Source organism: Hyaena hyaena, unplaced genomic scaffold (genome assembly GCF_003009895.1).
Source record: "Hyaena hyaena isolate Hyena2069 unplaced genomic scaffold, ASM300989v1 scaffold_130, whole genome shotgun sequence".
In the NCBI taxonomy this organism is placed as follows: Eukaryota; Metazoa; Chordata; class Mammalia; order Carnivora; family Hyaenidae; genus Hyaena; species Hyaena hyaena.
This window is the reverse complement of record NW_024080762.1, coordinates 1,057,795-1,073,537: the sequence shown is the minus strand read 5'-3', so window position 1 is coordinate 1,073,537 and position 15,743 is coordinate 1,057,795. Positions and strand designations below refer to the sequence as shown.

At 43.0% G+C, this 15,743-nt stretch overlaps 1 protein-coding gene across 2 annotated transcripts in view; it reads left to right on the top strand.

Moving 5' to 3' along the window:
* Positions 1 to 15,743, top strand: part of BBS4 (Bardet-Biedl syndrome 4) — a 58,366-nt gene that overhangs the window by 38,066 nt on the left and 4,557 nt on the right. Inside the window, exons 4-12 of one of the 2 annotated variants that reach the window (XM_039237856.1) lie at positions 422 to 485; positions 1,760 to 1,871; positions 3,115 to 3,187; positions 8,563 to 8,616; positions 10,153 to 10,280; positions 13,056 to 13,110; positions 14,053 to 14,121; positions 15,133 to 15,285; positions 15,388 to 15,559. In XM_039237856.1, coding sequence (XP_039093787.1) covers positions 422 to 485; positions 1,760 to 1,871; positions 3,115 to 3,187; positions 8,563 to 8,616; positions 10,153 to 10,280; positions 13,056 to 13,110; positions 14,053 to 14,121; positions 15,133 to 15,285; positions 15,388 to 15,559 — 880 coding nt within the window. The remainder of the gene's footprint in view (positions 1 to 421; positions 486 to 1,759; positions 1,872 to 3,114; positions 3,188 to 8,562; positions 8,617 to 10,152; positions 10,281 to 13,055; positions 13,111 to 14,052; positions 14,122 to 15,132; positions 15,286 to 15,387; positions 15,560 to 15,743) is intronic. The other variant, XM_039237855.1, reaches the window with a different exon arrangement.

Below are 15,743 nucleotides of genomic sequence, written 5' to 3'. Positions count from 1 at the left end.
TTCTCCAGTAAGTAACCATAAGAGAGTTGAGATTTAAAAAATCTGAACATTATTAGTAATTATTCATATACTAGATTTCTTACACATGCTCCTTGTCCACCTCTACTTTTCTTAAAAAACACTTCAGGACACTGGGGTTCCTGGGTGGCTTGGTTAGTTAAGTAAGTGTCTGACTTCAGCTCAGGTCATGTTCTCACAGTTCGTGGGTTTGAGCCCCGCCTTGGGCTCTGTGCTGACAGCTCAGAGGCTGGAACCTGCTTCAAATTCCATGTCTCCCTCTCTCTCTGCCCGTCCCTGACTCGCACTTTTTCTCTCTCTCAAAAATAAACAAACGTTAAAAAACCCAAAAAACTAAAAAACAAAAGAAACCCTCTCCAGGACAATGAATTATGACTTAGAAGTATTTTTCTTCCTGTTTCAGGCTGTTATCAAAGAGCAGCTTCAGGAGGCTCAGGGGTTATGTGAATATGCTATCTATGTTCAAGGTAAGACTTATTGATTCTCTTCTTGCTAGAGAAAGGCATTCTTGGCCTAGGTTCCAAAAGAAGAACAAACAATTTATGAAACACTTTTAAGTTCAAATGTTCTACAAAGGTCTTATTCATTATTATTCTTTTTGAAATCAGAACATTATTCTTATGCAGGATTTGACCTCAGAAACGACTAGTTCTATTAAAAAAAGTTGGCTACCATTCTTTCCCCCTTCTCCAGTATCTAGCTAATGTTTTCACAATGGATGTTAGAGTTGCTGCCTCAGGCAGCAGTTTCAAGCCCAGAAGGGGCTTTTGGAATTGTCCCTTGTACTCAGGCTACAGGAGATGATGGAAGCCTTGAGGATTTTTTTTTAAACTCATCCAATGACAGGAAACCATTGTCCACACTGCTGAAATCTCCAATCTACAACTCATTCACCCAAGGATTTTTTATAAGAGCATTAGAATGAAGGGAAGAAGCCTAGAGGTGTACAGGATAAAGCAGAGAGTACATGAAATTGATCTTAAACCAAATACAGGAACCACCGCCTGAAATTTTACTCTTTGGCATCCTTAGTTTTTCTAGGGACTCTCCTTCCTGCCTCTTTGGTATAAATGCACAGTTTTGTTTACCACTTAGGGGATTGGTAGTCTTCAGGTTAATATGTAATTTTATGACATGGTTGGCAGGACACTTGGCATATCTAGGACATCATGGCAAGAAAAATGCTCTTTTATTCCCAGTATTACAAGTGCCAGATTCGCAGTGCTTCAAATACTTAAACACTAAAATTCTTCTGAAAACTCAGGCCTGGGAAAAATTACTGGTTCCGATTGGTTACTATACTGAAAATCAAATCTGAAATATCAGTGCATTCTTGGCCAGAATCTCCTTGATTGCGTTTGTCTGGTGTACTCTGGAAACTACTAGATGGAAGTCTGAATTATCGTGATAAATAGAGTTTTTGATGGGGAAGCCCAGGAATGTTCTTATTATGAAGGATTTGTGGGATAACTTGCAAGGCACCTGATTATCTGCATGGTGGGTACTGGGAGTGGAAGGGTAGGTAGGTTTGAGATACCTTATTTAAAAAGGTTTTAGATTGTCAGCAACTTTACTACTTGTTTCAGCCTACCCGAGGTCATAGCTGATTGTATTAAAGAGACAGTTATCCAAAGGATTTCTTTGGTATGATCTTACCTCCCTCTTTTTCACTTTTTCTGACAGCAGACTCTGTTCTTCCCAGAACATGATGAGTTTTTTCTGTGTTTTCTATCCTTGGCAGCATTAATACTTCGCCTGGAAGGAAATATCCAAGAATCCCTGGAACTCTTTCAGACGTGTGTTGTTCTCAGCCCTCAGTGTGCTGATAACCTCAAGCAGGTGGCCAGATCATTGTGAGTATTTGCTGCCTCAGAAGCCCTTGGTGCTCCCAAAGAACGATGTAAAATACATTCTCAGGCCGTAAAATACATTCTCAGGCAGAGTCTGCTTCTGACAGCCTGATCAGCCTGACATGTAGAGGGAGAGTGGCTTCATAGGTATACTGGGATCCCCTTTGAAGAGTGGATTAATTTTGAAACTTGAGAAAATAAGTGAGCAAGTATAAAGGAATTGAGTATTTCAGATATTGTATAGTCTCGTTTGATGGGGGAAAACTGATATTGTGTATCATATAAACAGGGATATCTTGTGCCCTGAAGTCCCCTAATCTTATTGGCACCCCATGGAATGTTTTCATCTACTGTTCCAACACTTGGTAGAGTACTTGACATAGTAAGTTTCAGTTAAGTGTTTGTTGAGTGAATGCTCTAATCATTCCTCAGTGCAAGAAACCTCCACAGTCTTTTTTTTTTTTTTTTTTTTTTTAATGTTTACTGATACTTGGAGGGGGGCCGAGAGACAGAGCACAAGTGGCAGAGAGAGTGCGAGACAGAATCCAAAGCAGGCTCCAGGCTTAACTGTTAGCACAGAGCCCAACACGGGGCTCGAACTCACAAACTGCCAGATCATGACCTGAGCCGAAGTCAGATGCTTAACTGGCTGATCCACCCAGGTGACCCCAACATCCACAGTCTTTCTAAGCTGATGGGTACACTGTTTTTCTACTCCGGAGCTGTAAAGTGTCCCATGGGGTTCCTATCTCCACTTTCTTACCTACATTGTCATTCATACTTACACTCTCTTTGCATAGAGCCCTGTTTACCTTTGCCTCCCTCCAGAATTGTGATCCAATGTCAAGGAAAGAGATTTAGTCTTGGAAGGGAAGACATGTCCCTAATAGAGGGCGATGATAAATGTTGGCCGCTCCTGCTTAATTGGTGTATATATACTTTAGTTTGTTTCTTTTTTGTTCCATGTGTATAGTACATTGTGGAAAATAAATTACAGAAGACTTTCACTAAAACTGGTGTAGAATGAGACCAAGACCCCGGAATAGCCATCAGTGCAGTCCCTACCAAAAGTGCTTCTGTTACTGATATGTGCCAGCCTCACTGGCCAAAACGGCACATCCAGCTAATGGGACAGGGGCTTTCAGATTTCTCTGCTGGATGGAATATGAATCAAATGAGGGACTACTGGAGTTAGTCCTGTAAAAGCTTTTAGTTAACATTTACAGAAACTGCATTTCTCCCACAGATTTCTTTTGGGAAAACATAAAGCTGCCATTGAAGTTTATAATGAAGCAGCTAAACTTAACCAGAAAGATTGGGTAAGTAGAGAACTTTAAAGTTCTTTGTTATTTGTGACTCGCTGATGGTTCCATTTGTCATATGTTTGTTTTTGTTATTGTTATTGAATTTCTACATGCCCAAAATGTCTTTATTTTATCCTCACACTTGATTGATGATTTTGCTAAGTATAAGATTAAAAACCATGTTTCCTCATAACTTAGCAGACATTGCTGCATGGTTTTCTGGCAGTCTGTTAACCAGTCTGATGCTTGTTGATAATTCTACTTTCCTCTCTTGAAGCTTCGAGGATTTTTCTCTTTATCACTGGAGTTCTGAACTATCAATAATACTTGTCTAAAAGTGTTACCCTCCAGTCCCCATCTGTGGACACTAAGTTGGCCTTCACTCTGAAGATCCTTGTCCTGTTTTGGGTCAAGGACATTTTCTTTGAGTAGTTCTTTGATTTTCTTCTCCTCCATTGTCTCTTTGTATCTGTTATGGATTGTAACTGCAACAAAAATTTTGACTAAACATTGACTTTGCCAGTTAGGGGTGTCTTTTTTTTTCTCTTAAAACATATCCAGGTAAGTAGTTGCCAACATTGACTGGGTGGTCCAAGGACGTCAAGGCTGAGGCTTTTTCTTCATGGTCACAAGGCATCTGCAGCTCCAACATCACATCATCATTCCAGGAAGGGAGAAAAAAGAAGGAATGAAGAGAAAAAGACATAGCCTGTATTAGGAGAGCACAGCTTTCCCAGAAATCCCTGATAGACTGCCACTTGTGTCATATCAACTACCCCCCTTTTAAGGAAGGCTGGGAAATGTTTTTTCATTGGACACATTGACCCTGAACACAATTAGGGTCTCTTAGTGAGAAAAATGATGAGAGTGGGTATTAACAAGCAGCATCTACCACACTGTTTTTCACTGTATTAAATGTGTTCTGTGCTGTTCTCTGTGTCTCTTTACTTGCATCTCACATATTCCCCTTTTTTGTCTTTTTGCTGTACGTTCAGGGACATTTCCTGAATCTTATCCTCCAGATGATTTTTGTTGTTAGCTATTCACATTCTGTTATTATCCTAACTGTTCAGTTATTTTTTATGTCAGTAATTATATTTTTAATTTCCAAGAACTTTGTCTTTTGTCTTCTTGCAGTAGCCTCTCCATGTCTCTGACTCTTAAGTTCTGTTCTATTTTCCAGAAATACTTTTTGCTTCCTCTCTCTATTTTGGTTCTCCTTTCTCTTGCTGTTGGTTTTCTCCCCAATAGCTGATGATTCTTGGAAAGACATAAGTATGTGTGAAGGATTTGATTGATTTGTACGAAGAGCTAGCATAGATTTCTTCTGCAGTTCTTATGGCACCGTTATTTTTGAAAAATTCAGGTTTTTTGGTCACTTCCATAGGTCTGAAGACCGATGTCACCAAGTATTTTATAGCTAAAGGTCAAAGTGAAGCTACAGATGAAGGAGAATTAATTAACTCCTTCATTTAGTCATTTTTTCAACACATGAATATCTGCTACGTGCCAGACATAGGGCTGGGTCTCAGAGACACAAAGGTAGATTGGTGGGTTATGGGACTATCAACTAGAATAGGAAATAACAGGAAGGAAGAGAGGAGGATGATAACCAATCAGAGCTAAATCCTGTCTTTAAGGATTTCTTAATCAATCTTAATCAATTTAGTGAAACTTGATGATTTTTTGCCTCCGGTAGGGCATCTAAATTGAGATGTGTCCAGTGAGTGGCTGGATAAAGAAATCTGAAGCTTCAGTGTTCTGGGCTAGAGATGTACATGTAAAAAAAATTTTTTTTAATGTTTTTTATTTATTTTTGAGAGTCAGAGAGAGACAGCACAAGCAGAGGAGGGTCAGAGAGAGAGAGATACAGAATCTGAAACAGGCTCCAGGCTCTGAGCTAGCTGTCAGCACAGAGCCCGATGTGGGGCTCGAACCCACGAACTGTGAGATCATGACCTGAGCCAAAGTCAGACAGTTAACCGACTGAGCCACCCAGGCACCCTGAGATAAACATTTTGGAGTCAAGAGTATAAAGATAATGATTAAAACCCTGAAATTGGATGAGATCACTCTTCAGTGAGCTGAGGGTGAAACCCAGGGAGAAGTGTTGAAGGGCTGAGCTGAAGAAAAGAACCTGTTGAGGAAGATCGGGAGGAAGTGAAACAGGAGAGCTCAGAGTCACACAGGAGGAATGGAGACTATTGGTTAATTTGTCCAGTTGATTGAAAGAGCTCATTTGGTATTACTGACTCATTTGGGATAACCGTTCCATTGGCCGAGATAGAGGAGGTCATGCCCCGAGCTGCTACTCTGTAGCCTATTTGCTTTGTGAATTCCTGTGGCCCTACTTTCTTGGACTCATCAGGGTATTCCACAGTCCGGCTACAAGAGGGGGATGATAGTTCCTCCCGCTATTATCTCCAGCCAGGCTATTATCTCCACCCAGGCGCCCTGCCTTAAAGAGTTGAGGATTAGTTTGCCTTCAGGGTATTTAAAAGACAAGCACAGATGCATTTCTCCTTTTTCTAGCTCTGTATGTACACTGTTAGGGGATAAAAGGGAAAGTATGCAAGTTTTGGAGGCAAGTGTGAGTTCAGGTCCCACCCAGTACTTTGCCATGTGTGGACATTATTTAGATTGTGATTTAATAAAAATTGTTTGTGAGACATTTATGAGTTTTATGTTTATTAAATATGACTCAGTATCTGATATGAGTAGTTATTATTTCTCAGGTATGATAGTGGTATTGTGGGTAGTTAAAACAAAAACCTTATTCTTTAGAAATACTGAGGGGTGAGGGATACAGAAATGCTGATGCATAGGAGCATATGTACCCCAATGTTCATAGCAGCACTCTCCACAATAGCTAAAACATGGAAAGAGCCTAAGTGTCCATCAACAGATGAATGGATCAAGAAGATGTGGTTTATCTATACCATGGAATACTACATGACAATGAGACACAATGAAATCTGGCCATGTGTAGCAACATGGACGGACCTTGAGGGTGTTATGCTGAGCGAAATAAGTCAGGCAGAGAAGGACAAATATCATATGTTGGCACGTATAGGAGGATTAGGAGGAACTTGACGGAGGACCAAGGGGGAGAAGAAGGGCGGAAATGGTGGGGGAAAGGGAGAGAGGCAAACCATGAGAGACTCTTGAATGCTGACCCAAACTGAGGACTGATGGATGTGAGGGGGAGGAGGGATAGGCATGGAGGAGGACACTTGCGGGGTTGAGCACTGAGTGTTATGTGGAAACTAATTTGACAATAAACCATTTGTAAAAAAAAAAAAAAAAAAAAAAAAAAAGAAATACTGAGGGGTGCCTGGGTGGCTCAGTTGGTTAAGCGTCTGACTCTTGGTTTCAGCTCAGGTCATGATCTCATGGTTCATGAGTTTGAGTCCTGCATCACGGAGCCTGCTTGGAATGCTCTCTCTCCCTCCCTCTCTCTGCCCCTCCCCTGCTCTCTCTCTCTCTCTCTCTAAATAAACTTAAAAGAATTAAAAAAAAAAAAAAAAGGAAATACATACTGAAAGGTTGTGGATGAAGTGTTATGCTGTCTGGTATTTTGTGAACTAGTGAGGTAGATGGGAGTATGGGTTGGATGGTCGTTGGGACAGAATGATGAGTCCATGGTGATCCTGTCTACTTTTATACATGGTTGGCATTCTTCTTTTTTTTTTTTTTAATTTATTTCTAGGAGAGAGAGAGACAGCGTGAGCAGGGTAGGGTCAGAGAGAGAGGGAGATACAGACTCTGAAATAGGCTCCAGGCTCTGAGCTGGCAGTCAGCACAGAGCCTGACGCGGGGCTCGAACCCACGAACCGTGAGATCATGACCTAAGCGAAAGTCGGACGCTTAACCGACTAAGCCACCCAGGCGCCCCTAGATGGTTGGCATTCTTAAGATTTAGACCTAAAAAAAGAAAAAAAATCCTAGTGCTGACATCTTCTGGCTTAAATTAGGCAAACTATTTAATCTCTCTGAGCTTTAATTTTCTTCTCTCTCAAATCAGAACTGTTATACCTGTGTTTCAGATTTGCCAGGAAATTATAGTAATACATATATGAAAACCATCCGGCATAGAGCCTGATGTGAAGTAGGTACTCAATCAGTGATCCCTATTTTGTTGTTGTTTTTTTTTTAGGAGACTTGGAACCCATTAAACCATTTGTCTCTGAGCTCTGGAGTCTGTGGCTCTTCAGACAGGGATGTTTCTGGGTCTCAGTGGGCTTCCACATCTCTCCACGACTAACAGGAAGGTCCTCACCCTTGCCTTCTTTCTCTGAAGCTACTGTAAAGAAAGAGAGAGTCAGCATAAGGGAACTTGGGCAATTTTATGAAACTCAAGGTCATGTAGATGCAGGCTTGTCTTACAATGAACTAGGACTGGAAAGCTGTTAGTGACCAAGGTGGCTACTCTGCATTTCTGCTTCATTTTCTCTTTCTGTAGATCAGTAGTTGGCAGACTGTTTCTGTAAAAGGCCTAGTGAATATTTTAAGCTTTGTGGCTTCATATAGTCTCTGTTGAACTAGTTAACTCTGAGGTTCTAGTGTGAAAGTTCTGTAGACAATGTGTAACAAGTGATTGTGGCTGTGTTCTACTCAAACTTTATTTACAAGAAAAGGCAGAGAGGATGGATTTGGTCTGTGGGCCAGGGTTTGTAGACTGCAGCTGTCAGGCTCCAACTACATATATTCTGTCTTCGTGGCCCCCAGATGGCGCTGTTGGTCTCCAAGTCCGCATCACCTAATCAATTCCTGGATTCCTAGGAGAGGGAATCTCATTGACACACACATAGATGTATACATACACACAAGTTTCCTTAGGGGTGGAGCAGGGTCTGTGGCCAGTCTCTTCTGAGAAGTGGGCAGAGGGCAACTCTTAGAGAAGATAAGCTTGGGGGGGGGGGGGGTTGGGTCTGTACCCCAAACACCCCGGAAGATCACCTATTTATTCTGCTTTTATTTCCTAAAAATTCGAATTTTTACAGAGTCCATTTTGTATTTAAGTATGGGGCGCCTGGGTGGCTCAGTTACTTAACTCTCTGACTGTAGATTGCAGCTCAGGTCATGATCTCAGGGTTTGTGAGATCAAGCCCCATGTCGGGCTCTGTGCTGACAGTGTGGAGCCTGCTTGAGATTCTCTCCTTTCTCTGCCTCTTCCCTGCTTGTGCACACACACTCTTTCTCATAAAAAAAATTTTTTTTAATGTATTTAAGTATGAAATCTAGTAAAAAAAAAAAAAAAAAACTACCTGTAGAGTCATTTAAAATATAAGCTTTGCTTAACAGTAACAATCTCTAGATGCCTGATGTTTCATTCTGCTGGCAACTGTGGGATTTACACTTAATGCTGTTTTACTTTCTTTTGTGTGTAGGAGATCTGTCATAACCTAGGAGTTTGCTACATTTATTTGAAACAGTTCAAAAAGGTAATTGATGGAAATGGTAGTGGCATTTGAGTCCTTGCCTGGGGCCTTTGCTGAGGTATCACTAAGGGTTTTGTATTATTCCTAGGAAATGCGTATAGAGATTTGGGGAAGTAAAAATCCAAAGGGCCATGTACATTTATCCCCATATTCTTATTTTTCATCCATCTGTTTTTCTTTTTTCCCCTTATTTTAGCAGCAAAATGACAAACTCTAGAAATATTACAAGAGAATGGCAGTCTAATTGCTTTTCTTCCTTCTTCATCTCCATCCCATTTAATTTACCAGTGTAGAAACAAATGTTCAATAAAACATAGAGATCAAAAAATGAACCCTTAAGTCTTAAATGTGTGGGCTGTCTTATGCTCTGACAGCAACTGATTTTAGTTTTTGATGTCATTGGAAATGGATTTTAGTTTTAAGTGGATCTGATTTTTGAGTTTGTTTTTAATGTTATTTTCCACGTGAGAACTTTTATTTCTAGTGGGTCTCCTTGGGTTTTCTGGGCAGGGCTACAGAGGTATATGCTTGGTTAGGAGAGTTTTCTCCTCAAAGAATATTCCAAGCTAGTACATTTCTATTCATTGGATTATTCTGAGCCAAGGGAGAGATGGGATTGATCTTGGGTCAGACCTGTACTGAGGAGAAGGAGAATTCTATTTAGATTTTACTGTAGAGCTAACAGAACAAATATAATAGACATTTCTGTAAGTACTTGTTGAATCAATGAATGTTTATTTTTTTAATGTTTTATTTATTTCTGAGAGAGAGAGACACACACACACAGCATGAGCAGGGGAGGGTCAGAGAGAGAGGGAGACACAGAATCCAAAATAGGCTCCAGGCTCTGAGCTAGCTATCACCACAGACCCCGATGCAGGGCTCGAACCCACGAACTGTGAGATCATGACCTGAGCCGAAGTCGGACGCTTAACTGACTGAACCACCCAGATGCCCCTCAATGAATGTTTTAAATGAAGCCCTTTTGATCATCCATTAGGATATGAGCTCTTCCAGAGCAAGGGGTTTGTTTTGTTAACTCTGGTATCCCTAGTACCTAGAAAAATAGGTTCTCAGTTGGATACATGTTGAGTAAGTAAATGAGAATAATCCGTTCATTCATTTATCAAAATATTGGTGAGGAAAATGCAGTCCACGCTGGGGAAGGTAATGCAGTTGGTCAGTGGTGCAGCTGGAACTGAGTTCAGGGCAGTGCTGTCTTCTGTACTATGACATCCCTTTGAATTAGGAAGCATGAGTCATGGGTATGAATACCAAGAAGAAGAAAACACTCAAAAAGGTTAATCATTTTGTATAAATTCTCCCAAGTGCCTCCAGAGGCAGACACCTTGTGTTGCCAGCTATGCTGTCAGCAAGCAGGTTTGGTATGTTTTAGTTTTGGGGGCTGTGGGGGCTGTTTGCTGAGACACTAATGTGTCTGCATTAGTAAAGCAGGGGCTCTGTCTTTACGTTAGCCGTATGCAGACATTGTCCTTTCCTGTAGTGATTTGGTTCTCTTGACTCCATCAATCTTGTTAGGCACAAGAACAGCTGCACAATGCCCTGCATCTTAACAGGCATGATTTGACTTACATAATGCTGGGGAAGATCCACCTGCTGGAGGGAGACGTGGACAAGGCCATCGACATCTACAAGAAAGCAGTGGAGTAAGTATGCTTGTTTTCTTTAAGGCAATGAGAAGACAAATGAGAGCAGATATATGAACCCCCAAGCCTACGACCAATTCCTGTGACTGATTACTAGTTGTGTGAGTTAGAGTACAGTTCAGGCTAAGGTTAAAAGCTCCCCGTGGCTTGCTTACATAAGACTAGTACGGCCAGCCTAGCCAGACAGCTCTTTACCACAAGATCGGCCAGGGATCCAGGTTCTTTATTAACCCACCATTCTTAATGTTGTTGTCTTCACCTGCGTGGCTGAAGCTGACTTAATGTAGCATCCATGTTCCAGACTATGGTGAGGGGCAGTGGTTGGTGAGGGTGCGGTGCCCACTACCTGCAAGGTAAGTGGGTACACATGTGCTCAGGAGGAAGGAGAATATAGATTTTGGAGTCAGCTGCTACTCTGCCATTGTCGTTTTCAGTTTTATAGCAGATCGTATTTTCAGGGAACTTGGGGTCAGAAATCTGATTCACTAATAAAATCTGGCCTTTATTAGCATGAAATCAGTATCTTCTATGTGTGTGTGTGTGTGTGTGTGTTAGTTTATTAAAGAGACAGAGAGAGTGAGCAGGGGACAGGGAGAGGGAGAGCATCCCAAGCAGGCTCTGCTGTCCCAACATGGGGCTCGATTCCACAAACTGTGAAATCATGACTTGAGCCGAAACTAAGAGTCTGACATTTAACTGACTGAGCCACCAAGGCAGGCCCCCGCAATATAATATCTTAAAACATCATTAGGGTAGGCCAGTCCTGTTGATAATAGAACTGACTGGCTTTCTTAGGATGCTGTTCCATGGTTCCTCTCTAGGGACATATACTATCTGGTCTTTTTTGTACAGGGTCTTGTTTGTTTTAAGGAGGATAGCTGTAGCAAAATGTCTCATTCGTTTTATCACATAACAGGAAGCGTGGCCACAGTCCCTTATTCCTCATAATTAGTCTCTGAACTAAACTTAGATTTCTGGTAATTACCTTTGTCTTCTACCATGTAGTCACTTTTCTGGTTATACCAGTTAGAACACTCTCTGAATTTTCTTCAACCACATTTTGTATCTACAAAGACCTAAAAGTCCCTTGGTTTGTTAAGCTACAGAAGACTTGTCACTAAGAAGCTAAGTTTATAGGGATAAAAGGAAGGAGCCCACGCAGACTTTTTTTTTTTTTTAAGAGAGAGAGAGCGCTAGCAGGGGAGAGGGCCAGAGGGGAAGAGAGAGAATCTCAAGCAGGCTCCATGCTCAGTACAGAGCCCAGTGCAGGTCTCAATCCCATGGCCCTTAGGATCATGACCTGAGTTGAAATCAAGAGTCCGTGCTCAACCAACTGAGCCAGCCAGGCACCCCCCCCACCCATTCATATAGCATATTTTAAGCTTCTATGAGAGAGGGTGGCACCCTTGATCCCAGACTTCTGCCTTAAAAATTGTTTTTAATTATTTATTTTCGAGAGAGACGGAGAGACACAGTGTGAGTTGGGGAAGGGGAGACACACAGACACACACACACACACACACACACACGCCCGAGCTTTCAGCACAGAGCCCACCTCAGGACTCAAACTCACAAACCACAAGATCACAACCTGAGCCTAAGTTGACACTTAACTGACTGAGCAACCAAGGTGCTCCACTGACTTCTGTCATTTAAAGTTGGCTCTTTGAGATTAGTTCACATAAATCTGAAGGGTGACATTCTTCCAGTGGCTTGTCAAGGACTGAAGTCACTAAAATTCCCAAAGGAAAAAGGGAACAGCTTGTGAATTTGGGATCTGAGAATGGAGACTGCTGTCTGGGACCCATAGCTTTGGAGATGGTAGTCATGTTTTGGTGGGAGATTAGGGGGGAGATGCCACCAGAATCATGGAAGTTACATAGTTGGTTTGTGGGAGGGAGGTGATCAAAATGGATATTTATTATGGCAGAAAGTGGAGGGCAAATACCCATTTGAACTGAGTAAGCTGTTTGGCCAGCTCAGCCTTCCTCTAGTTGGGGATTTGGCTGCTCTGGTTCTGGTCTCCCCATAGGACCAGTGCAGGAGACACTGTTCCTTGCCTTTTGCCATTTTCACTGTTGAAGCTGCTGATGATCCTATAGGCACAACATCTCAGCTCAGTGTTGCTTAGGTGTTGTGACAAAGGCAAGGATCAGTGAGGGACTGGGAAAGCAAATAATCTTTTACTTAAGTCAGTGTTTACTTCCCAAAGCCAATGGCTAATTCTTTCCTAGAGCTGCTAAGTATCCTCCTTCTTTTGTTTAGTTTGGCTATTTAGTATGGCTTTTTGTTTACTATGGAGAGCAGAGCATTAGGGCCAGTGGGCTCCTAAATCACACAGAGAAGCCTGCTGGCTGGCATAGTCAGTACAGTGAGACCAGGAAAAAGAAATCCTACAAGAGGGAATTGGCTATAGCTGTGTGTCTTCTAGACTGACTTGATTTATGGAACATTAGTCTTTAATTATATCAGTATAATCAGGACAGCCACAGAACATTCCATAGGTTCTTCTTAGGACTTTGGCCCTAAAAATGGTCCTGAAAGGAGTCTGGATGCTAAGTCCCATTTTTTTCTTGCTGAGCAGTCCACATTGTAGCCAGGCTTGAGATGACTTACTTTAGAAGGAAGTTTCCAAATCACCTTCAGGAATGCTCATGGGGAGTCGGAGGCACAGAAGTGTCCACCAGGTGCCGCATGAGCATGCATCACTGCGCAGGTGTCCTGCTGTGTCTCGTACACATCAGGTTTCCCTCTGAGCACCTATCTGTGTTGCAGGTTCTCACCTGAGAATACAGAACTTCTTACGACTTTGGGATTACTCTACTTACAGGTAATGAGAACCCTTTACTCATTCGTGCACTGGTGTTAGAAATGCTTTTGGATGTGTGTGGATTGTGGTTTCCCTGAATTTTGATTTTACTTTCACATATCGTCCTAAAAGGTCACATGAGACACGTGAGCCTTACTTTCTGCATCTGATGTTCTCTGTCCGATAAAGGAAGTAATTTGCATTCAAATCAGAAGCACATAAGCCTGCTTGAGGCTACTTATCCATTTAAGGGAAGAGCATATATGAGAAATGACCGGTCAGTGGGCCGGCACCGTGTTGCTGGGGGAGAAAGCCTGATGCAGGCTGGCACTGGCACAGCTTTGAGGCAGAGGCCGTTTGTGTCACTTCTTCCTGGCCGGATCCTACAGGAAACAGAAGGCAAAGCGCTGTCTAGAATAAGAAGTTTCCTCCCCCTACAAGTTTTCCTGAACCTGAATGGCATTTTTTTTTTTTTTTTTTTTTTTTGCACCTCCACTTCTCTGTATCAGCCTGTGGACCTGAAGCCTAGGGATCTCTGAGGGTCTCTCCCTGTCCCGCCCCCAGGAGGTCCCCAAGTTCCTGCTCAGCTGCTCTTCCAGCTCTGCCTCGATGGTGGCCTTTCTGGCTGTTTTGTTTTTCTTTAAAAAGAATCCAGAGCTTAACCCTAGGCCTCCCTGGGCTTTGGCTTGGGAGGTTGGCCCCAGGGGAATGAGGCCAACAGCCCTTTTCCTGCCAAGAGGCATTAGTGTGCAAAGTATGGCAGAGGTGGTTCCTGGCAAATAGATACTTTGACCTTATCAGAGGACAAATCAACAGAGGAGATTTTTAGTTTTCTTTTTTTATCTGGTATCTGTAGCTGTTTTCTTCTTAATCATGAGAACTCAACATGCTCAGGGCGTGGTTGGCCACTCCTTAACTGCCAGCAACCCCTGATGTAATTCTCTGGTTTACTTTTTCTCCAAGCTCGGCATTTACCAGAAGGCATTCGAACATCTTGGAAATGCGCTGACCTATGACCCTACCAACTACAAGGTATTGCAGACCATCAAACCCCAGAGCCTTTACTCAGATGCTCCCAGTGCTGCCAAGGGCGATCTGGCCCTAGAGAGCATTTGGATACCTAAGCAATTAACGTTTTTCTTAGCAAATTTTAAAATAGACGTGGCCCTTCTTATCTGAAGATGCTGTAAAATGTTAGCGCTCTGCTTCATGTTTTCTAAAAGAGCACCTGCGTTATAACAGGCCTATAACTTCTGCAGAGAGTGAGGTTGTAGTGCTCGTGGGGTTTGTGTGCCGCTTAGGAAGTGAGCAGGGCAGAGCCTCCACGACTGCCATCAGAGGTCATTCTGGTGACATGGCTTCTAGATTCTTAATGGATTGGTGATGACAACTCTTGTCCAGATATGACTTTGGGGCTGAGAAGATCGTGCAGAAGATGAACATGACGGAGGGAGACGCAGAACGGATTTGATGACAGACATAGACTCAGTCCTGTCTGAGAAGTCACAGAAGGCATGTTCGCCTGACTCTGTCAGCTCCCCATCTTGATCCCTTTCCTTGGACAGGTGCAAGGGCCGGCCTGATGAGGCCTGAAGCTCGCTCACCCTATCTGGTGGCTGAAGGAGCTGTACCTTCAGTGGCCAAGGACAGGAGCTTCTGAATTGTTTAGAGCACTTGGGGCTACCAAGTAGGGGGTGCAGGGGGGCAGATTAAAGGTGGTTTTTCCTTAAAGGGCCTTAACTCTCTGAAATGTTGACTTCCTTGGCCAGAAGTAGGAAACAAATGAGCCGGGTAGAGTCACTGATATTTTCTCTTTTCTTTTTCTGGACTGTGCCGAGAAAGCCACAGTGAGGTGTAGGGACATTTGTCACCAGCATTTGTCCCAGTAGCTTGAATATATCTTCTGTGTCCCTGTAAGAAGTTTTTTTATGTCCTGTCTATGCTGATGGGCCTGCTGAGTATCTACACCCAGAATGTCTACTTCACCGCTATAGCCATTTGGGAACAGCCGAATTACAAGCTGTCCATGTCCTGTGTTTTCAGGCCATCTTGGCAGCAGGCAGCATGATGCAGACGCACGGGGACTTTGACGTTGCGCTCACCAAGTACAGAGTTGTAGCTTGTGCCGTTCCAGAAAGTCCTCCACTCTGGAATAATATCGGGATGTGTTTCTTTGGCAAGAAGAAATACGTGGCAGTGAGTATCTCCCCACCTTCCCTGTTCGTGTTCGTACATGCAAGTTACTGGGTCTGCCGAGCCTAGCCCAGCCTCTCATCTCGTGTCCCATCTCTCCTGCAGGCCATCAGCTGCCTGAAACGAGCCAACTACCTGGCACCCTTCGATTGGAAGATTCTGTATAACTTGGGTCTTGTCCACTTGACCATGCAGCAGTACGCATCAGCTTTCCATTTCCTCAGTGCAGCCATCAACTTCCAGCCGAAGATGGGGGAGCTCTACATGCTCTTGGCCGGTAAGAGACACTTAGGTGGAGAACCCCCTTTGTGGTCTGTGAGGAGGGGAAAGGACTTAGAATCATAAGAGGCCAGTGGTTAAATGTCCCATAGAAGCCCCTGCCTTGCAGATCCCACAGGAATCTAGATTAGTGTCCTAGAGCCTGAAAAAGATGACAGAATAGCTAGTTGCTTCTAGCCTGG